The sequence below is a fragment of the Dromiciops gliroides genome, chromosome 2 (genome assembly GCF_019393635.1).
Source record: "Dromiciops gliroides isolate mDroGli1 chromosome 2, mDroGli1.pri, whole genome shotgun sequence".
NCBI lineage: Eukaryota > Metazoa > Chordata > Mammalia > Microbiotheria > Microbiotheriidae > Dromiciops > Dromiciops gliroides.
Genome location: NC_057862.1, coordinates 43,463,453 through 43,487,531, shown reverse-complemented (window position 1 = coordinate 43,487,531; position 24,079 = coordinate 43,463,453). Strand labels below are relative to the sequence as shown.

The following is a 24,079-nucleotide window of genomic DNA, read 5'->3' as shown; positions in this document are numbered from 1 at the left end:
TGTCCCTCACCAGTGATAGCCATGGCCAACACAATGATGTATCATCTTCTAGAGTCTTACAATAGCTCTCCTTCTAGAAGGTACCTTTAGATCCTTTCTATGAATCCGTGGAATATTGGACAGTATTTCTTTGTTCCAACATCTAGAGACATATTTTTTTAAAAACATGTTTTATGCTTTTAATATAGCTCCAATGTTTTAGAGGGTGGTATTCCCTTTCATCTTGGTTTTCTGTTCTTTTACATATCAACCTATTGATACTGGTTTTAATTCCCTGTTATCTTCTCCAAATATTTTTTCCTTCTTAGTTTTTCTTTTTCTTTCTTTCTTTCTTTTTTTTTGGTTCACTTCTTCCACTCTGTCTGAAAATTCTTCATAACTCTTTACTTAATTTGTCACAGCAAGGAGAAGTGTTCTTTAAATCCATCTCCTCTCGTAGGTCATTCAATTTACATTTTATACAGTGTTTGCCATTGCTTCAAAGCAGGATCACAAATAGAGCCTTCCTTTAAGTCACTGGAACAGAACCTTATGTTCTTTAAACTGTTATTTCTTTAAGTTTTAGGTACTTTGAGTCCCAAGCCTTCAGTGTTTTATTGCTGTCCTCTCCCATATCTGTGATGAACACTAAATTGATTTATAATTGAAGTAATTATTTTATATGAAGTTGCTATAGTAACCCAGTTGATTATTTGCTTGAATGCCATATCCTAGTCATCCCTCATTCCCCATTTTGTAAATTAAATAGATTAGCTTGAGACATGTTGCATTGACCTCAGCCGATTGCATCATTTGGTCAACAGAACTATAAAAGGGAAACAATTGTGACTATAAATAGAATGAGGTTACTAGAGATAAGGGCATAGGTGAACACTATTTCAGATTTCATGCAAAAAAAGAACTCAGTGAAAATGTTACCAGCTTAAATAGCTGTCCCATCTATCTTAAGGAGCCAAAGGATTTAACTGAGGAACTTAGATCTGGCAGCTAAAGGATGCAGTGGAGTGTTCAACCTGAAATCAGGAAGACCTGAGATCAAATTCTGCCTCAGATACTTCCAAGTAATGTGACCCAGGGCAAGTCATTTAACTTCTGTTTGCCTCAGTTTCCTTAAATGTGCAATGTGGATAATCATAGCATCTAGCTCACAAGGTTGTTGTGAGGATAAGATGAGATAAAATGTATAAAGCATTTTGCAAACCTTAAAGCACTATATAAATTTTGTCATTTGGTTAGTTGTTTCTCAGGCACGTCTGATTTTTAATGATCCCTTTTGGCATTTTCTTGGCAAAGATATTGGAGTAGTTTATCATTTCTTTCTCTAGATCCTTTTACAGGTAAGGAAACTGAGGCAAACAGGGTTAAGTGACTAGCCCAGGGTTACACAGCTAGCATCTGAGGCCAGATTTGACTTCAGGAAGGTGAATCTTCCAGATGCTAAGCCTGGCGTTCTATCCACTGTACCACCTAGCCACCCCTATATAAATACTCACTAGTATTAGAAAATTCATTTAATTAGTATGTATTTATTGAATGTTCTGGGCTCCAGGAAAGGCAGTAGTTTAGGAAGCCAATCACTTTGAGGTTCATTTAAAGTTGTCTCTTCTACCCTGTTGTGGGAGGAGCCTAACCCTTGAGCAATCAAGAGTAGGGACTGTGAATTTTCAGGTACCTAGGCAGTGTCCTATTGCTTGGGACTCAGATCTAGGGCACAAATTAAATACTGATTAATCTCAGGAACTCTGGGGATCCCATGTCCATCTATCTCAACCCCAGCAGAATTTCTGTGGTCGTAGCTCTCAGGACATAGCACTATTTTCCAAAATAGAAAAAGAAGCTCAAGACTTTTGAAATGACAAAGACTCTGTCTGAACAGAACTAAATACCCTTTCTAGGACCATCTTCTTTCACTATTATGATGAATTAATCCAGCCTGGTTTGGCTCAGGGAAGCCCCGGGTCTCTCCATTAAAAACTATCACATATCATCAAGCCTTAATCAGTTATGATTCATCCCTCTGGGAACAATTGAATGGTACCTAAGTCTCAGTCTCAGCTTGAGCCCTGTTGCTGATGTTCATCATACATTCTTAATCCCTGACATTGATGTCAGAGGACAACTATGTCTTTTCCCAACATTTCCCTTATCTACTATTGTAGGAAGCAAGTTTTTGGGCCATATGGATCGTGGATCCATTTTTTATATTTTTATGCTGATCATCAATTCTGCATGGTGAACTGAACAAAATGTGATGAGGGTTGATTTATCTAATCTTGAGCATCCTGACAAGTAAATGTCTTTTTAGCAATTCAGTGCTTAGCTTGCCATCTGTCAAATTGGTTCATCACATGGAACTAGCTAAGTAAGTGTGTCATATCATAGTGAAACATAGAGCACCAAAGTCTCCAAAGAAGTGAAAAGAAATATGACCCAGCAGGCAATGGAAAGGTGCATGATGGCTGTGAACTGGCTGTATAACATACAAAGAAGTAACTACAGAGTAAAACAAAAATAAAGAATCTCAGCAAGCATTTATTAAGCACTTGCTATGCACTGGGCCCTGAGTTAGGGCTATCACCAAAGAAATATAGGATTCAAAAAGAGGATGGTAAAAGTGAAGAGACAGTTGATGGACCACCCTTGGCATCTTTGTGATATCAAATGAAAGCAAGAAGGGAAGGAGGATATTATGTGGCTGTGTGCCCAACTCATGGGAGTACATGGAAAACTATTGCACAGGATGGGCAGCAGTCTACATCAGTGGAGGGGAAACACTCCCATTGATGTGATCACTCATTCATTTGAGTCGGGAGCTTTTTACTATGGGGCCTAATTTTACAGAGAATAAATTACTGTGCACTGCAGGTTTACCTATGGAATGGAGATCTATTCTTCCTGGTTACCATTTGGCAAATAAACTTTTCTAGGACATCAAACCAGAATTTTGGAAAGTTCAATCAGTTCATTAGAATGAGTGTTAGTTTCCCAAAGAGAACGGTGTATACTGTAACAAAAAGGCCTCTTTCTCATCTTGTTTTTCATGGAGACATCAGCACTTATTAGCAGCCCGCTTAAAGGATACCTGGGGCATAACAATAGATAGCTTTTGTCATGCTTTCAAACTAGGAGGCTGCCCTTGAGTTGACATTCTTGGAAGATACTGAACATTTTGCTCATCTGTGTTCAGTGATATTTCTCAGAACGGTGTCAGGGCCTGCTTTTCCCTCACACAGACATTTATCTAAACACTATTTTTATCACAGGAAAGATGCTTTAATTTCCGGAACAGGCAAAGCTTTATGACTTCTACTGCTTTGAACTTGCCTGATAGATTGAGCTGTGTGCCTCTCAGAATGGAACATTGCTTAGCCTGGGCTGGGAAGTCTGCCACATCGGTTTTGGCACTGTTCATGTCAGTGTCGGTCCTAAAGCTAGCTGGGAGAAGATCAACATGAAAACAACAATAATGGCAACATGTTTAGTGCCAAAGACCTTTCTTCTTACAAAGCAGAACTATCTGACAGCCTCACTGCTTAGGAATGGGTGTCTCATTTTCAGTGTTTTGTTCTTCCATGTTAAGGCCTTGTATTTTTACAGTAATTTTTCCTTTCTAATTTTATTGGTTTTAATTTTTTTAATCAAATTCCATTTCTTAAAATTCAATAAAAATTCCTTTCCTTACTCCCCATTCCCTCCACCCCCTTTCTTAAGAAAATCAAAACCTTTGTTACAAACATGTATAGTCAAGCAAGACAAATTTCCCCCATTAGCCATTTCCAAAAAATAAATATATCTCATTCTACTCTGTAAGCTTATCACCTTTCTGTCAGGATATGGGTAGCCTATTTCATCATGAGTCCTCTGGAATAGTAGTTTGGCATTACATTTGTTATGGTGAAATAGGGAGGGGGTTTGGGGTTCTTAGGAATTCCTCTTTAAAGAATTACACCCTCTTGAACACAAATCCAATTACAATAGAATGATAGTTTATTTAGGGTGCTAGGGAAAGGAAACCAAGAGAGAAATCCTTGGACTTCTTCTCATGGGGAGAAGGCATGGCACAGAGGCATGGCTCCGAGATACCTATCTCCTTGAGCCAGAGACAGGCAGATACTTTTATAGAGGACTGATGGAGGTGATCATCTGACTGTGGAAAGTTCTCTCATTGGGGGAGGACCATCCCCCACTGGTAGTGGCTGGGGGCATTGGGTGAGGGGTAGCTGCAGATCTCTCAAGCCATCTCTGTCCTCCTTGTGCCACAAAAGCAGTAGCCACACCTAATCTTATCTCCCCAGAGGTGGGGGAGACTGGAATGAAGGGGAGTGGTCTTTGAGCTAGCTCAGTCCTGATCTGGTGCCACTTATCTCTTTAGGTGTGTGTGTACTTTGGTTTAGTTTCTCAAGGAGAAGGTTCTTTGATATATCCCAGATAACTTCTGGGGTACCCAGGGACATTCAAGTGAGGTAACCAGGTCTATAACACATTGATCAGGGTTCAAAATTCTTTCAAAGTTGTTTGCCTTTCCAATAATATTATTAATGTATAAATTGGTTTCTTGATCCTGCTCATTTCATTCTACATCAGTTCATACAAGTCTTTGTAGGTTTCTCTGACTCCATCCCCTTCATCATTTCTTGGCACATAATAATGTTCCATCACATCCATATACCATAACACATTTAGCTATTTCTCAATTGCTGATCAGTTCTTCAGTTTCCATTTTTTTCCCACAGCAACTTTGTTAAAACATCTTCTTAGCCTTCTCCGATTGCTCCACTTTATCTTGCATGTTCAAGGGATTGGTAAGCCATTGCTCTTGGCTACAGTAACCTTGTGTCTAAATGCTTGGCATTTAAAAATAGAGCTCCAGCCTACCTCTGTAGACTTCTTGTACTTTCCTCCCCTTTGTGCATTCTCGGTTACTGCTAACCTAGTTATTCCCTAGCATTCCATCTTAGTCCTCCAAGCCCTATAGAAGCTGTCCCTCCCACCTGGAATATACATATATCTCCTCTTTGAATCCTTACCCTCTTTTACAGTTCAACTCTGGTGCAGTTGCTTTCTGCTATGAGGTGTCTTTCTGGATTCCTCCAATTATACGTTCTGTTACCTTTCTCAAATGCTCTCCATTTACTTCATCTTCATTTACTCATCTTCACCAGAGCTTAGCACCACACCACACCAAGGAACTGCTCAGTAAGTGAGTTTTGTTTAAAGATGAAGCAAATTGACAGAGACAAAATGACCTTATCAGAGAATCCTAGAATTTTAGATTCTGAAAAAATGACCTTGATAGCTTTCCAACCCAGACCTAAAGATGAATGTCTTACACTTGGCAAGTGAATTTCTAGCCTTGGACAGTGGCAGAGATAGGAATGAAATGCTTAGCACACTTTCCTTGAACTCTAGGACTTTGGGTATTTAGCCTTGGACCTTTCGCCCTTTAAGGGCTGATGGAAAGAACTGACTATAGGAAATGAGGCTGTTTAGGCCTCATTTTTATTCACCCATACAAGACCATTCATCTACAATAGTGGATTAGAGTTTTGGCCTCAGACCTGGAAGACCAAGCTTAACCTTTTTACCTCTTGAGCTCAAGAAAATCATTTCTTCCTGATATGCAGATAGACAGGGTCCTTCAATGAAGACTGGAGAGAACTTAGGCCAATCCCCTAAAAAATGTCTGTGTGTAACCAAGACTTTTAATAAAATTGAAAATCTGGCCCAAAGGATTTATTTTAGGTTGTGGCAGCTCACTTCAATGCTTACCCAGTGAATGGGGAAAAGAAAAGGAAGGGGATAAGCATTTATATAGCAACTATTATGGGCCAGGCACAGTTGTAAGTACTTTAAAAATATTGTATCATTTTATCCTCACAACAATACTGTGAGGTAAATTCTATCATTACCCCCATTTTACAGTTGAAGAAATTGAAGAAAACAAAGATGAAGTGACTTGTCCAGGATCACACAGCTAGTCAGAGTCTGAGGCTAGATTTGAACTCAGAACTTCCTGACTCCATGCTGGTTGCTCCATCCACTGTACCTGAGGAAGCCTCGTTGAAGTTGCTAGACATTTCTGTTGAAGCAATTTTGTGAAATGTTAGAAATAGGTATGCATCTTCTAGGAGAGAAAATAACATTACCGATCATGGAGCCTCTGTATCCAAAATGGGATCTAGCCCGTTCTTTTATATATTGTGAATGTTCTTCGTGATAAGATTGAAAATCCAGAGGAACTTCATATTTTAGAGCCCAATTCACTCATGATTTAAGCCTCAACATGAGGCTAAATCATGAACATTTCAAGACTTCATTAATTTGATCAGGCTCCGTGTGTGTGTGTGTGTGTGTGTGTGTGTGTGTATTAGAGACAGAGTTCAGATCTTTGATTTTCTCTGTGTGGGGAACTTGCAGCGAGGAGACTTTATGTCTGCAAGTAAACAACTGTGCAAGAAGGTAAAGTCTTAGGAAGCTGCCTAGGGCACTGAGAGGTTGAGTAATTAGGAGCCAGTATATATAACCTTTCCACTTCACCATGTTCCCTTCCTTTTACTCTGTATCTCTTTCATTCTTTTTTCTGTGTCTCTGTATCTGTCTCTTTTTGTATATTATATGGATAGATACATATATATATATACACATACACATGTAGATATATCTGTGTGACTATATGCACACATCTATAGATATAGTTAATTTCTAGAAAGGCTTCTGCAGTAGAACTGAGGCTCCTCAGTTCATTCTTTTCTATAATTCTAATGTCTTTCATAATAATCCTAAAAATACAGAGGGAGATACATAGCCATACACAGAAACACTGCAGGAAAAAAAGAAAAGCCTAATTATATGTCCATGTGTGTATATATGTGTGTATACATACATACACACACATATATACATACATATATATGTATATACATATGTAATATATATAGTCATATTTAGGAGGGAAAGTACCAAGATGGTAATGTATGTGAAAAAATAAAATATATATCTTTGGAAAATAAAATGTAAGATATTATAAAGGTATTTTTAATAGTGATTGTTCCTTTTTATCCCCACTACTACTGTTGTAGTACTTCTGTTTACCATCAAAATGATAATGGCCCCTCTGTTCTTTTGTTTTGGTCCTTACACTGTTGCAGCCTTGTTTTGGGAATTCTTCACTAGAAATTTGTGGTCATACAATTAGGTTAAGATTGGTGAAATGGTTAGGGACTGTCCTTCTGTTTGCACCCACCCCACCCAGTTCTTAGTAGAGTGTCTGGCACAGAGTAAGGGCTTAATTTTTTTTTTCATTCATATGTTCATTTGTTTGTTCATTCTAAAGCATTCTTATTAGGACCATGGATACTTGAGGACAGTCTCCAGTGGTTTCCCCCATCCAGAAGGGATTGACTGAATCAGCCAATTGCTTTTGTGTCAATTAGGTTTATACTTGGTAGGAGTTTTTTGTGTGTGTGTCTTGAGAATATTTAGGGCTAGGACTGTGATTCTAAAAGTTTACTCTATCAATACAATTTCTAGTCCTAGAGAATTGCTTGGGTTAAATGATTTGAAGTCAGGATATGTCAGAAGCTGGACTTGAAACCAGACCTTCCTGAGTCCAGGGCCAGCACCCTCTCCAATAAGCTACTATTACCTGTTTATTGATTCTCTAATAGGATGAAAGATTTAACATAGGTTGCAGAGTTACAACCCTTCCAATCTAAGTGTAACTTGGGAATGGGAGGGGGGGCTGGTGTAGCAATCCTGTTTTAGGGGGTTAGTAGCAGATGGCCATGGTGTTCCATGTGGACAGTGAATGGGGCTCTCTTGCTTCCCCTCCATCTGCCATTCGTGCCCATGCCAGAGCGGCATGCCCAAGGTAAGCTAGCACCATGACAGGAGCATGGATCTGGCTCCCACTGTATCTAATCAGCACTTGTCTCTCTCAGACTTCAGTGTTTACTCCTGCCTACGGATCCGTGACCAATGTGAGAGTCAACAGCACCATGACAACTGTCCAAGTGCTGACGCTGCTTCTGAACAAGTTTAGGGTAAGCCAGCCTGGGAGAAGGCACAGCTCACATCTCCTGAGGGGGGAAAGCCTAGGAGCCCCCATGGAAGCTCTAGATCTGGGTAGACATATCCTTGTTAGCTTGTATAACTTAGATGCCCCCTGGGTGGTGTCAGTCTGATGTCCTTTCAGGGTAGGAGTCAGTGCACGACAACCCAGGACTGGATCCCACTCCTTATAAGCTAAAAGTGTTTGTATATTTAAAATACAAGAGGGCTTTATTTACAAATGTAAAAGCCATTCTCAGTTCATTGTACAAATACAGGGGGTGGGCTGGATTTGGCCCTTGAGCCATAGGTCATCCACCTCTGTTTTAGGAGAAGGCAAAAAGTCAAGTTGTACAGAGTATTGCTAAGGAGATAGCTTATATATTAAGAGGGAAGACGTATCCTATAATTCATTTGGCCACATTTATGGAATAAATATGTCCAAGGGCATCATAGAGGGACCTCTAGACTTGGAGTTGGAAGGACCTGGCTCCATACTCCTGCATCAGACACTTACTATGCATGTGATCCTGACCAAATTCCTTAATCTGTCTATGCCTCTGTAAAATGAGGAATTTGAATTTTGTCGGTCCACATTTTTTAAGCATCTATTATGTTCCTGACATTGTACTAAACCCTGGAGATACAAAGAAACCAAAAATAGTCCCTTCCCTCAAGGAGCATTCATTCTAATGTGGGAGATATTATACAAATATTTAGGTATATTCAAGATATCGATATGTAGATATTGATGGGTGGATATACATATAGATAGGCAGTCCAAGAGAGCTAAGGCACTAGCAGATGTGGGTACTAGGAAAGGCCTACACAAGATGGGATTCGAGCTGACTCTTGAACCTAGAGGAAGAAAATCATTCTATGAATGGGGACAGCCATTTCAAAGTCACAAAAAGGAGATTTGGAGTATTGTTTGTGAGGAAGAGTAACTCAGCCTTTAAGTTTCCTTATGATTCATTCCTTCAATTCTACATTAGATGGCCACTAGGGTCCCTTTTGATTCTATATCCATGATCCTCTGAGCTTACAATATAGTTAGGGGATTAGGACCAAAACACAGGTACATATGATACAGGGAGGAATGAAACAAGTAAGGGCTCTACAAAAGGCAAAAACAAAGTCCAGAGCACAGAGGAAAAGAGATCATTTCCATTTGGAAGAGGTAAGATAAGGTTTCCTGGTACACATGGCATCTGAATGCTAGGTAGGTAGTATATCGATAGGTATTTCAATCGGACTTTCAGAAAAGCAAATTCCAAATAGGAGAAACAACATGAGTAAATTCATGGAAGATGGAAAGAACAGGGCATATTCAAATGAGTGGTATAAAACTGAAAATATAGATTGGGCTGAGATCATAGAACACCTTGAATGCCAGACTAAGCAACTTGGAATTCATGTCTAGAGACATGGGGCCTCTTTCATGCTTTTTGATGATAAGTAATGATGTGATCTGAGCTATGGTTTAGAGAAGTTACTCTAGGTATGATGTATGAATCTAATGATAAGGAAAGGTCAGAGCAGTTAGGAACCCATTGCACTAACCCAGGTGAGAGGTAATGAGCACCTGCTGTCTTTGTGGGAGCTGTAAGAATCAAAGGAAGAGTAGAGGTGAAAGAGACTGGATCACCAACACATAGTGATTGGATATTGGGAACCAGGGAGAGGGGAGAAACCAAAGACAATTCCCATTTTATGTTTGGGTGACTGAGAGAGTAGTGGTGCTATTAAGAGAAATACCTGAGGGGCAGCTAGGTGGTGCAGTGGATAGAGCACCGGCCCTGGAGTCAGGAGGACCTAAGTTCAAATTTGGCTTCAGACACTTAACACTTACTAGCTATGTGACCCTGGGCATGTCACTTGACCCCAATTGCCTCACCAAAAAAAAAAAAAAAAGAGAGAGAGAGAAAAATACCTGAGCTAGAAGGAGAAACAGGTATGGCAAGAGCCAAGGTGGTGATGAGTGAGGGTTCAGATATACTGATTCCTATACTATGATGAGGTATCTCTAAGTCTTGGCGCTAATATCTTGTTTTGACTGTTTCAGGTTGAAAATGGCCCCAGCGAGTTTGCCCTCTATGTAGTTCATGAATCAGGGGGTAAGTTTCAAGCATTCCTTCTGGTTGGTATCACCTGCAGTTGGGTCTGGGCATTTTTCTACTGGGCTCTGATACAGAGCTGTTTTGGCACACAGTTGGTGCTTAATCTATTTGACACAAACAGAAAGAAGGAAATAAGCATTTATTGCACATTAACATGCACCAGGCATGTTAGTATTCATGGAACACACAGCGATGACCCAGATACTCAGACTCCTGAATTGCAAGGGCACATGCCAAAGCGGTCATGAATCGCTGGAGCTCAGTGAAAGGGGAGGCCAGTTGTGGTTGTTCACTGCCAGTGAATGATAATACTAATAATGACAAACATGGCAGATCACATTTATGCAATACTTTACTCACCAAGACAAAAGACAAAGTCGATGATGGGTTCGGAGTCAAGAAGACCTGAGGTCAAAACCTCTGGATACTTACTATCTGTGTAATCCTGGACAAGTCACTTAACTTTTCACTTCCTTCATCTCTAAAGTGGGAATAATAATAGCACTTACCTCACAACGTTGTTGTGGAGATCCAAGGAAATAGCATATGTATAGCACTTTGCAATCTTTGAAGCACAATATGAATGTGATCAATGATGATGATGATGAGGGTGGTCAGAGTCTGAGTTATTATTATTATTTATTTATATTATTATTAATCACAATAATGTTAGAACTCCTGGCACTTACTATGTGACCTTGGGCAATTCACTTAACTCTTATGTGCCTAAGGCAATCCCCTCGACCCAGGACTTTACTAAGTCATGTCCACTTTGGAGGAAGTTCCCACAACTGGAATGAATGCACTGCTTTCAGTGACTATTCATATATTCCTTCTAGCAGTTCAGCAAGTTAGGGAAGGATGAAGTCTCATCCCAGTTTTACAGAGGATGAAATGAGACTAAGAAAGGCTAACTGGTCACTTAACTCTAGAAGTGGTGGAGAGGCACAGTCTTCTACCTCTAGGCCCTCCTGAAGTTTCCCATCCTATTTTATCCTGACCTTGTCCTGTTTATCTTGTGGCCCTGATGTATACCATAGGAGGGGAGGCTTCCTGGGCTGCACTGGTTGACACTGGCTCCCCCTGGTTCCTTTCCTGTGCAGGCCAGGCTTCTAGTAGGAGGAAACACAGTACAATGGAAAAAAATCCTGACTCATCCTGCCTCTGTCTGACCCTGGGAAAATCATTTAGATTCTCTGGGCCTCAGTACATAAAATGAGAAGATTGGAGTAACTGCACCCTAGGGTCCCCTCCGGCCTGAGATCTATGATCCTAGGTTGATATGAGATTGAACCTTTCTGACAAAGATGACAAAGGGCACCCTCTGGCCTGACAGATGTTTCTAGATATTACAGAATACTTCTTCCCACCCCCTCCCCCATAGGTGAAAGCACTATCAGTTTGCAGCTAGGTAAGGGGGAGACATGACTTATTTCTGGCCCAGCTACTATCTTGTGACTTGAAACAAACCCTCCTATGCTTGTCCTGTTTCCTAAGTATGGAAACATTTGCCATCAGATACTTGGCATGAAGGATTTTACCATTGATAAGTGCCATAGAAACACAAACATGTCTTACTGCTGTGCTACTTTGGGTCTACATTTCCTACTCTTTTTTTTTTTTTTTAAGATCTCTACCTTCCCCCCAACGCCGAAATACCTGAGCCTCATGATTCCCCATTAAAACCCTCTGTCTTGGGGGGAAAGACTAACTAGGATTCAGAGCTAGGGAGGGTGATGGGGCAGCACCTGTTCTACGGAGTCTGGGTTGGTCTTTTATGGATGTGGGGAGGCCATTTTGGCTTCTTGCCACCAATAAAAGGCCCAGCCCATCCAGAGTTTTCAGAGGTTTTACCTGAATTCTCATTGCTCTTCAAGGAATTCTCATTGCCATTCTGACGAAGTGTTGCTGAGGGAGTAGTGTGTATATTTTTTTTCTTTAACCCTTAGGAATCATATCCTTTTAGATCTTATTCAAGTAAAATTATTTTTATTGCCTTTTATGATCCACGCAACCTAATTACCTTCTAGTCTCAAATCTAGATAAAATTGAATTGGGCCTGGCCTAGACTAAGGACAATATTAGCAACTACTAAAGTTATATTCAATGAGAAAACTCATTAGGAACTGAGCTAGAGGTGCTCATAGAGGTCTGATTTGAATCTACCCAAGTTCACAGGTGGGAGAATGGCTTAGTTCTATGCTCGGTTCTCAGACAAAGCCTTGAGAACACAAATCTTCTTGTTTAATGGAGAGAGCACAAGTCAGAGAGAGACTGGATTTGAGTTCTGCCCCTGCTACTTCCAGTTGTATGAATTAGGGCCAGTAACCGAACCTCTTTGCATCCATTTCCTCATCTGTAAAATGAATGAGGTGAATTCCAGAATCTCTTCCATTTCTTCCTCTAGGAGGATGACACTGCCGTGCATTAGTCAGTCAGTAGGCTATGTGTTTCCAGTAGTGGGGATGGATTCACACTGACTGATCTAAGAACTCTCTGGCCCAGTCTGCCTTATGACCAATGGCAGAGTCTACCTCATGTCTACGGATAGGATAGAGGAGAGAGTATTGGGAATCTGAGACAGGTATGAGAGTGACCCCATGGCCTTGGCCTCATGAACACACTGTCTTAATCAACTGAACCAATCAATCACAGGCCAAGAAGAACTGGCAACTTTTACCTTTATTCCTAAGATGTGAACTGGAGAATTTTGCTAGACTTCTCACATCCTAGTCACAAAGCACACACTCCTTCTGAGCCACCAGTTTTCTAGGCCTCAGTTTCCCCATCTATAGAACAAGGGGTTGTACCCACTTCAGAGATGACCTCTGAGTTCCCTTCTAGCTCTAGTTTTCTGATCCCCATTCTTCTTTCTTAGAGATTTATTGAACATTTAAATTTTTTTTTCTTGCAGGGCAAAGAGAGTTAAGTGACTTGCCCAGGATCACACAGCTGCCCCCCTGATTGTACATTTTAAAAGGAGCCCCTGAGCAGTTAGGTGTCGCCGTGGAGAAATCACTGGCCCTGGATTCAGGAGGACCTGAGTTCAAATCTGGATTCAGACACTTGACACTTACTAGCTGTGTGACCCTGGGCAAGTCACTTAACCCTCATTGCCCCACCCAAAAATGTAATTTAATTAACAAAATAAGTAAAAGTATAATATAATATTGTAAGGGGGTAGCTTGGTAGCGTGGTGGATAAAGCACCAGCTCTGGATTCAGGAGGACCTGAATTCAAATGTGGCCTCAGACATTTGACACTTACTAGCTGTGTGACCCTGGACAACTCACTTAACCCTTATTGGTCCCCCCTGCCCCCCCGCAAAAATAAGGAGCTTCCTTCCCTTGTCTCAGCTTTTCTTCCTCTTAATGTAATCTATCCTCATAGAAATCATAGAGGTTACCTTGCTTAGTCTCTGTCTACCTTCTGGTCCCCCAAATATATGTCTGTCTTATCCTGGTTTAGTGATCCCCACTGCCCTCAGTGGTAGTTACCCAGATTTCTCTGTCCTGTGTTGAAGTACTGTAGTCTGGAAAAAGGAATTATCTTTTGTGGGGGAGGGGGAATTTTTTTTTTTCAATTTAAATACAATTTAATTCCTCTCCCTCCTACTCACCTCCTGGCTCTCTTTGAGAAAGGGGAAAAATCATTGTAACCAGTAGGCACAGTTAAACAAAACAGATCTTCACATTAGCCATACCCATGTCTCTTTCTGCATATCAAGTCCATCACTTTTCTTGCTTCCAGGAAGTGCATAATTCTTCTTCATCATTAGTCCTCTGGAATTGTGATTGGCCATTGTGTTGATCAGAGGTCTTAAGTTTTTCCTCTTTCCTAAACATGTTCCTGTACACAGTCCTGTTATTGTTTTATAAAGTGTTCTTTTGGTTCAGCTCACTTCCCCGTGAATCAGTCCATATGCGTCTTCCCAAGTTTGCTCTGAAATCCTCTTTTGTCATTTCTTAAAGCACAAACTATTCCATTACGTTCAAATACCATATTTTGTTTAGCCATTTACTAATCGATAGGTATTCATTCCCTTAGTTTCTAGTTCTTTGCTACATAAAAGTGCTTTTATAAATATTTTTATACATTTGGTCTTTTTTTTTTTATTTCTTTGAGACCATAGCCCTTGTGCTAGGTCAAAGGGTACTCACAGTTTAGTCACTTTGGGGACGAAGTCCAAATTGCTTCCTAGAATGGTTGTACCAGTTCACAGTTTCACCAACAGTGCATCCATGTAACTGTTTTTCCTCAGCCCCCCATCAGTGTTTGTCATGTAAAGAAGAGAATGTCTCAAAACAAAACATCTGAATCTTATAAAACTTCTTTCCTCCAGAACGGACAAAACTGAAAGACTGTGAATATCCACTGATTTCAAGAATCCTGCATGGGCCGTGTGAGAAAATCGCCAAAATATTTCTGATGGAAACGGACTTAGGAGAAGAAGTTCCCTATGATGTAAGTGGGAGTTAGGGACATAGGGACTAGGGAGCATAACTGTTTTTAGAAGTAAGAAAACTTAGCTTCTCTGTCAATAGGGACAGCTGAGCAAAGCAGATAAAAGATTTCCTCATTTTATCCAATTCATATTTTGACTAGTACCCCTGGTAAACCTTTGCAGAGGTCCATCAGCCAGAGTAGACTAGGACCTATGGCTACTCCCACCTCTATTAACTGAAATGGAACAGATAGATTCCTTAGCTGTGTTCACTCCCACCCAGCCTCAAAAACAAACAAACAAACAAACAAACCAGTATCACAAAGAAACCAGGTAAGGGGGAAATGATCCTTATTCCACTTTTCCCCTGTCATGGAGCTAAACAACTTCTTTGAAATTAAAAGGGTTGGGGGCAGCTAGGTGGCACAGTGGATAAAGCACCAGCCCTGGATTCAGGAGGACCTGAGTTCAAATCCAACCTCAGACACTTGATACTTACTAGCTGGGCACATCACTTAACCCTCATTGCCCCACAAAAAACAGAAACAAACAAAAAAGAAACTAAAGGTTTGTGGGGGGTTTAGTTTGTTTGGTTTGTTTGGTTTTTTGTTTTCTTTAGGACAAGCCAGAAAAATTATTTTAACCAGGGACCTTAAACTCAAGGTCAAGATAATTCTCATTAGAGCCCAGTCATTCTGGTCCCTTGCCAAATGATTAGCAAATCTCCAAAATTACCAGTGGGAAAAAGATCAGGTGATTGTAGATCCCACAGAGTCTATTCCCAAGACAGAATTGTTCAAATGTTGTATATCTCCCCTCTACCCCACCCCCTCCATTACTTTTCTGAGGGCTATTTCAAGTTCAATTCTCATTGTTCAAGAGAATGGGACTCCAACCACTCCCCCTGAGAGACTTCAGTGTGAGTGTATTTCACTATTGAATGCTTTTCCTAATCTTCAGTTTAATATTTCCTCTAATGGATAATAGCTTCTCTGAAAATAATAATGGGACCTTTTTTATTTTTGCCTTCACTGTTTAGCTTCTATTACTTGATAACTAGGGGTTTTATCAGGGGCAGGGTGGGGGAATAATATTTACATGGAATTAGGATGTCTTCTTGCATTGGAATGCCAATGAAGCCATACTTGAAAAGCAAAAAAAAAATTAAAGAACATTTTAAAAAATATTAAATCTTCTTGGATCTTCTAGGTCGCTCAGTACATTAAGTTTGAAATGCCGGTGCTGGACAGTTTTGTTGAAAAATTAAAAGAAGAGGAGGAAAGAGAAATAATCAAACTGACTCTGAAGTAAGCAGCTCCAAAGAATTCACATAATAGCTATCCATCAGGGTCACCACATGGATAGCAGAGTGGGCATCCCCCATTAGGATGGCAAGGATGCTTTTCTCTTCACTCTATGGTCAAAGAGTGTTTGTAATAACCTAAAGAGTCTTTAGGTGAATTTCAGTAAACCCAGTCTCCCAGCTGCTATACCCTCACACTCCATGGCATTTTTGTGTGGCTACTGTGACATCCCATTTATTTTTAGTTGGAAAGTAGCCTTGAGTTCTCTCATCCATGTGGTGCAGGGGAAACAGAAGCTACTGAAAATGTGTCCTCAAGGTCAGAAAGTCAGGAAGTCCTACGTCTCTCTGTAATCCCATTATAAACTGACAGTATGATAAAGTGGAAGGTAGTCTTGAAATATCTGAAGAGCTTTATGAAAAACAAATGGCTAAGAATTCTTGTGAGGTGTAGGCTAAGCCCAGGGAAGAGATATTTTTAAACAACAGGAACTGTAAGCCCGTTACTTACTTCCAGCACAGATATTTTAAAAGGAGTCAGTCAAGTGATGAAACCTGATTGCACCAGATGGTGTTTTTAGGTCTTTGGAGGGAAAAGTTATTAGCTGTCTGCTCTCAGGTACAAGATAGTACTTTCCAATTATTTGGTCCCATTGAACTACAGATGTGATCAGGAAGACTTGTTCAAAGTTAGGTGAGATGAGATCTTTGAAATAGATCTCAGCCCTACTTGCCTAAAGGAGGAAAGGCAGGAGGGTACCACTCATGGAGAATATCCATTCAATGCTTTTTACTGTTCAGGAACACAGAGGAAGCCTAGCATCCCTAGCTAGCTTTTTGTTCTTGAGCAAGTCACCTTTACTTCCCCAGGACCCTTAGAAAAAATCTCGCTTTGGCCTGAATGACCTTTAATGAGCTGGACTGAAGGACCTTTATCGTCCCTTCCAACCCTAAAATTCTGAATTTTTGCTTATTTTTGTGAAGAGCTAAACTCATGTTTTTTTAAGTTTGCACAATGCCTTGCATATGGTAGTGACTTTAAAGAAAAATGATCTATTCAGTTGATCTTAAATCTCTCTCCAAATCCTGTAATAGAGAGAAAATAGTATTTTCCTCATGGCTTACAAAACTGAGGTAAGAATTCACCCGTTACAGGGCAGCTAGGTGGTGCAGTGGATAGAGCACCGGCCCTGGAGGCAGGAGTACCTGAGTTCAAATCCGGCCTCAGACACTTAACACTTACTAGCTGTGTGACCCTGGGCAAGTCACTTTACCCCAATTGCCTCACTGAAAAAAAAAAAATAATTCACCTGTTACAATAAGTGAGTGTTTTGAGATTCATACCATCTGGGGGATATGCCACATCTTCTCATTATTGTTTACTTGGCAAAAATAGTCCAGCTTTAAAAAAGTGCAGCCACAACCAGAGGCTTCAGAGCTCATCACAGAATCCCTTCTGCTCTGTGAAGCAGCCTCCAGAAAGATGAGGGCGCTGTTGGGGAGGAAAAAGGTTCAGAGAACTGAGGACATCACCCAAGACAAAATGAGGGTTAGGAGCATTTGAGGAACCTGACTCATGGGCCACACAACCTTTTAGGATAACACAGCATCCATGTTTTCTCTGGCCAAAGATCCCACATTCACTATTGCATAGGTTGTCTAGACAAGCCCTGGGTGAGATCTGTGCATTGTGTCTCCCATAAGGTTCCGCACTCTCCGCCTGATGATGATGCAGCGCCTGGAGCAGCTGACAGAGCCAGAAGAGTTGGCGTAGCTTCCAGTTTCCAGGACGACCAGAGATAGCAAAGTCGGGATGGAGAAAAGTCTACCGGATACAACCACCTGAAGCCAATCGGCTGCAATCTTTGATACTCACCCTCTAATTGCCACTTAAACCAACTCCCCAGAACAACTTGGGGCTGAACACACTGTTTGTCTGTATGGCACTAACACCTTGTCTCTTGCTATTAACCACATCTCTGAAGTCTCTGAAGTTGTTCCCTCATCACTGTGGAGACTGGACCAGACCTTAGGGGAAAAGGAACTTTCAGATGAGGTACCTACAGCTGACATCTTTCTTTGGCAGAGTTTGGCACCACCCCTTTTATTGCCTAGTAGTGAGGATTAGGAGTAGGATATGTGGCATGCGTAGGGAGGAGCGATAGCAGTTGTATGAGCCTCTAGCTTCCATCCTTGCTGCCTGCATGGTGGCTGGTCCCTGAGCAGCTGGTGTGTAAGGTCAGCCCATCTGTCCTTTGCCTTGGATAATGTCTCTGAATAACCTCTCCCCACTGCTCCTTTTGTCACCAGAAAGGGGTGGGGTGTACATCACACGATTTGTGCTCTCCTGTCACCTCTGTATCATGAATTCACAATAACTCACACAGTGTGGGTGTGCTGCCATGCTGTAATAACACCAGCCTTGCTAGTGGTCGACAAGGGTCAATGTTGAAATAACAGCTATTTGTAACAATGACTTGGCCTTGGGTACTAGGCTGTCATGAATCTCAGCAATACAAACCTGAAAGTCAAAGTCACTTATATTCTCCTCCCCACTACCCCCTCCAGAAAAAAAAAAGTCAATCATACAAATACTCATACCAGTCCTGGCTCTTTAAGAAAGCAATGAAATTTGTGGACCGTGTACCAGGTAACTCATGATGGGAACATATCCAACTTGTTTTGGCCACTCTTAAAGGGGTATTGCCACTCTACAGTAGCATGGGTGGAGGTCCAAGGGAGGGACTAGTTTACACAATATGCCCAGATAACCCTAAGACAAAATACTAAATGAGAAGGTATCAGAGAAGGGCAAAACAAAAGTGCTTTGTGTAACCCGAGTCAAAGAAGGTGATGCCAGGGCACATAACTATGATTTCTACCTCTGAAACAGTCAGTATAATGCTTGTTGATTCCTTCAAAGTGACACTGAAGCCATGAATGCTTGCACTGGGAGAAAAGGGCTTCGAGTTCCCGGGAGACGCAATGGTGAAGAAATCTTGTATTTTTCTACTAAGGAAAAATTCCAGTAATGAAGTGGCCTTTGCAGAAATATGCAGTTGCAGGAAACAGCCTCTGGAAATGCTTGGTCAAAACAGAACCAAACCTATAGCCTACTTTCTCCTTTGGGACCACTATCTTGTGACTGGCTCCCCAACCATCTTCTAACCCTTTCCCCTAATAAGTGTATGACAAACTTGGAGCAAATAGATTTTGGAGAGGTCCAAAGGCAACAAGGATTGATTAAGCACTTTGTTATTGTGATTGTCTTCTTTGCACAGAAAAGTCACATTCCTGGGAGCATGGGTCAAGATCAGCTGAAAGTCACTGATCCTGGCAATGACTTCAGGGGGTTTAGGGGAAATCTGTGTGTGCTTTTTTTTTTTTTTAAACCAGATCTGTGATTTCATCACTGTGGTAAATTCCCTCTTCTAAGGCAGATAAGTACCTGATCTGATGGTTATAATTCAAGGGAATTAGTTGCCTGGGCCAGGCCACTGAGACATTAATTTACTTATCTAGGCTCCCACAGACAATATATGTTAGTGTCAGGACTGGAACTCAGCTCTTCTTGATCCTGGGGCCAGCTCACCACCTATAATGTGTCATTGCCTCTGTGCATACACTTCGAATGCAAAAATTCTATTCCCATGTCTTTGTCCTTGTGCCCTCTGTAGAGTGCTTCTGGTTATGTTGAACTAGTAAAAATCAAAAATGTTCATTTTAAGATTTTCCAGAAACCTCTTCTGATGTCACTCTATGCTGGCTGTTAATGAGATCTAGGCATTATCCTGAGAAAACTTTTTATTAACAAGAGACTCAAGGAGTCTCTCAGTGAATATGGAGGAATGATAGCTAAGAGAGCACGCTTTTGAAAATTGTTGTTTGCTTGTGCATGTTGCCCTGTTCCTTGGACTTTCAGGTCTTATCCCTTAGTATGGATGTTGAACAATGTTTGGCAGCTAAGTCTGTTTCTGCTTCCTATTAAAGACAAAATACAGTCTCTTTGAATTCCCATGTACATTACCATCAGCGGGACTGAATCTATAGGCCTTATTTGAGAGAGATTGGAGAGAAGATATCTGGAATTAACCTTGGTTTGTAGAGTAAGCAAATGCTCTGTGAAATTCCAAATATTGGAACCTATTCCTCTAATTTTTTTCTCTCTTCTTTTCCTACAACTGTATGCAGTCCATTCATTCAAAATTCTAGAAAAATTAGCCAAGAAGCCAAAAGAGAAAGCCGTTTTCTTCCTCTGCAAGTTTGAGTTTTTAAATATAGCTGTTTATGACACACATACAAATAAAGCTTCAATATTTTTCTAAAACCCTTTTTATTCTCTTCTTTGTCAGACTTAGGTCAGCTAATGTGTTTTCTTGCAAGTTTAGGTATATTGGTTACCACTGCAGTTGTTGCAATATTGTGGAGCCTGGTAACAGTGGGTAGTGAGGGGCCTCAGTTCTGGGGATTTCCCAGCATAGCTCACCTTGCTTGTTCCCCTTCTCCCATATCATTTTGCACTCTTATCCTGCCTCTTTGGAAAGCAGATGCAGCCATCGCCAAGAGCATTGGGTTGGTAGGGAATATTCAAGGTCAACAGTATTTATAGTACCAATAATACCATGATCAATAGTATCAATAGTAAACTGCCTTTAGAAAGTTTAAGCTTGTGCCAGGAAGAATCATTCTTTCCTGCTGCCATCATTGGCGGATCGAAGACCCCTGTGCAAACCTGACTTTGCTAACTGCCTAGCATAAGACTGTAAACGAAAACTGGCACTGTGGGAATTGACACTCCCCAATCCATATCTGGGGACATCCATGTCCTACTTCTTTTTGCATCTCCATCAGTGCGTGGAGCAATAATGTACACATAGCAGATGCTTAATTAACGAATGAATATTACCCACAGGAACTTCTGTGCAAAGAAAAGAACGCCAAGTTCATTGCTGGTTAACAAAGTCCAGGGATCATTCATTATTTGCCAGAGTTAATGTCATATTCCATTTGTTCAATTCTATAACAGTGCCTCGTCGTGAAGTACAGGTGCTCCTGGGTTCTCAAAGGCTCTGTTATTTGAACACAAACCATTGGATGTATATTCGGAAAAAAAAAAACAAAACCCTGAATCAGCAGGAATGTTAAAGTCTCTAAGTACCTATGTCAGGCACTATTCTAAACCCTAGTGACCACTTTGTACCAAAAACCATGGTAAGCTCTGGGCAAGATAGAGTTTGCATAAGTGGATGTTCCTGCCTCAGGGAGTTACAGTCTAGTAGAATGAAGCAAATAATTATAATGGATGACATTTTGCAGGGTGTCCCAAAAGTCTTATTGCAGTTTTAAGCTGTTAAAGGGATAGTTGTTGTTATTTTCCTCATTTTATAGGTGAAGAAACTGAGGTTCAGAGAGCTCTAGTGATTTGCCCTGCAAAAAAAAAAAAACAACAAAAGAATTGGCAGAGAGATTCCAACCAAGATCTTTCTGACCTTAAGTCTAGCATTTTATCCCCTGTGTCATGCTTCTTGTTTCTTAAAGAGAATTATATCTGTATGTGAATGTATATATTATTATTCATTCAAATTTATATGGTGTTTTAATAGTTACAGAGCATTCATTGTGTGGCACCAGGCACCACCAAAGCACCTTACCCTATACCTACACAACCAAAGTACCAGCAACAAGAGAACAAGGGACAAATCAGTTGTATATGGAGGATGTACAATACCACAATTCAACAGATATGTAATAAGCACCTATTGAATGCTGGGTGCTGAGGGAGATACAAAGTTTGGACAGGACACTTCTTGTCATAGTGGAATTCCCAGTCTAGAAGAGGGATATTACATCCACAAATAATTGCAAAACAGAGTAATATTTTGGTTAATTAATATTTTAAACAATAAAAAGCCTTCACCATAACTAGACTTTGTTTTTGGTTTTGGTTTTTGTGGGGCAATGAGGGTTAAGTGAATTGCCCAGGGCTAGTAAGTGTCAAGTATCTGAGGCCAGATTTCAACTCAGATCCTCCTGAATCCAAGGCTGGTGCTTTATCCACTGTGCCACCTTGTTGCCCCCAAGACTTTGTTTTTAATGAAAAGAAGATTGCTGAATTATTCAGTTACCAAAAGCATTTTATAAAGTTATAAGCATGTGTTATCAATATAGGTGGAAAAGTATTTATTAAGTGTTTACTACATGTTAAGCACAATGCTAAGGGATACAAAAAGGAAAAAAAAATGACAGTCCCTGCTCTCAAGAAGCTCACACTTTAATTAGAGGAAGCACATGAAAGAAGTTAAGCAGTATAGCAAATGGAAAGACTGGGAAGGTCAACAGTTCAGCACGACAAGGCCCAGAGGTCCAAAGGCTATTTATGTAAATAGGTTAGATAATGATGCTAAGGGACTGCAGGGCAGGTGGTAAGGCCTGGAGCACATTAAGAGATGTTAGTAGGGAAGATGGTCAGGTCTGATTGCACGCCATCTTGACATCTGACTCCCATCTCATCTAAGCCCTGTGAGCAGGCAAGTAGCCCAGGCAATGGGGGGAGGACAACCAGAATGGAGGTGGGTCTTCCTGCTGCAGGGCTATCTGGAATGACTTCTAGTACAGTCTGGAGAAGAAGGAAGAAGTGAAAGAGAGAGATAGAGACAGAGGAGTAAGGAAGAGTAGGGTGCCCTCATCGTGGCAGGTCTTCCTAACCAAAGGGGGTTAGAGTAACTCAAAAGGAACAAAACAGGTTCGACCAAATGCTTCTTACTTCTCTGGGCCTTTTTCTCCATCTTTAAGATTTGGGGATTAGATTAGACAATCTTAGAAAGTCCCTTCCAGCCCTAAATCTGTACTGCCACTTCTCCCTGGTGAGTATTCCTAGTTGCTTCTGGGATTCTTGAATAAATTCAGGTCATCTCATCACATTGGAAGTTTATCCATGTCCCTCCTAAAATGTGCCATCCAGAAGTAGGAAAAATGAGTAGATGCAACAAAGAGACACATTTAGTTTTGAGTTAAGGAAATAACTTCCTTAGGATCAATGCTTACCCAAAAGTTGTAAGGACTGATTCAACAGGTGACAGATGCCTTCTTACAGCTTCGCTGAATGACACGACGGCTTTGTTTTGTTTCAGTAGAGGCTGGACCAGAGGGTCTCTGGGATGCTTCCAGTTCTAAGATTCTGAAATACTGGGAAGAGAATATTCCCGACATGGCCTGATGAGGGCAGAGTACAGTGAGTTCAGTGTACAACAGAGGACGGTCCATTTCCTGTATTTTGCTGACTGTTGGCAAAAGCTCATTGCCTGTCACCTCCACTGTTCTGGACAAAATGTTTTTTTGAATACAGACTAAAAGCACATTAGTTTGTTTTGAGCTTGCAGCTCTCTAAAGAAAGGTGTGAGTCAGCTGATTCCTAACAGGAGGGCAACTTTTGAAATTCTGAAAAATGAACAATGGACAACATAAAGGGGCTTTGTGAGAAAATATTGTCTTATGTATCCTACTGAGTATTGATATACCACAACCAGAGTCACCTGCTACCTTTCAGTCGCAGCCATACGGGGGGACTCGGGAAAATTCTGCACTATTCCAAGGTCACTGGCCGTTGATTATCTGATCATGCATCAATTTCAGAGCTTTCTGGTCATGTGAATGTCAAAATCAATGTTGATGTTAGATGATGTCAATGGTCTTGGGCTTTACTTTGATGGATTTTGAAGAGCATCTTTTCTCAAAACATGCCTGCTTCATGAACAATCTACACTCTTCATTATTTCATCTGTGAGTAGAACCTTTGCACACAGTATGGTGAAATGGAAAGAGTCCTGGGTTTTGAATCAAAGGAATTTAGGTTTGAATCCTGGGTCTTGATTTCAGAGTGTCCAACCTTGGGAAAGCCATATAACATCTGCATCCCCTCTGTGAAACAGAAGGATGAACTAGCTCCTCAAAAAGTGATCCAGGGATCCCTGGAAGTTTTTAAGACCCTTTCAGGGGGATTGTGAGATAAAAACTATTTCCATATGAGTACCAAGATTTTTAATTTCAAATAAAGTAAATATTAGTAGATATAACCCCCCTTCAGGGGTCCCTTGATAATTTTTAATAATGTAAAGGGTTCCTGAGATTTAAAAAAAGAAACACTGAACTAGTTGATCTCTGAGG

At 40.8% G+C, this 24,079-nt stretch overlaps 1 protein-coding gene across 4 annotated transcripts in view; it reads left to right on the top strand.

Moving 5' to 3' along the window:
• Nucleotides 1-20,243, top strand: part of RASSF4 (Ras association domain family member 4) — an 86,931-nt gene extending 66,688 nt beyond the window's left edge. For all 4 annotated transcript variants that reach the window (XM_043989175.1, XM_043989176.1, XM_043989173.1 and 1 more), the window contains 5 exons: nt 7,941-8,042; nt 10,115-10,166; nt 14,512-14,633; nt 15,823-15,920; nt 17,621-20,243. In XM_043989175.1, coding sequence (XP_043845110.1) covers nt 7,941-8,042; nt 10,115-10,166; nt 14,512-14,633; nt 15,823-15,920; nt 17,621-17,690 — 444 coding nt within the window. In that variant the 3' untranslated portion in view covers nt 17,691-20,243. The remainder of the gene's footprint in view (nt 1-7,940; nt 8,043-10,114; nt 10,167-14,511; nt 14,634-15,822; nt 15,921-17,620) is intronic.
• Nucleotides 20,244-24,079: the final 3,836 nt, after the last annotated feature.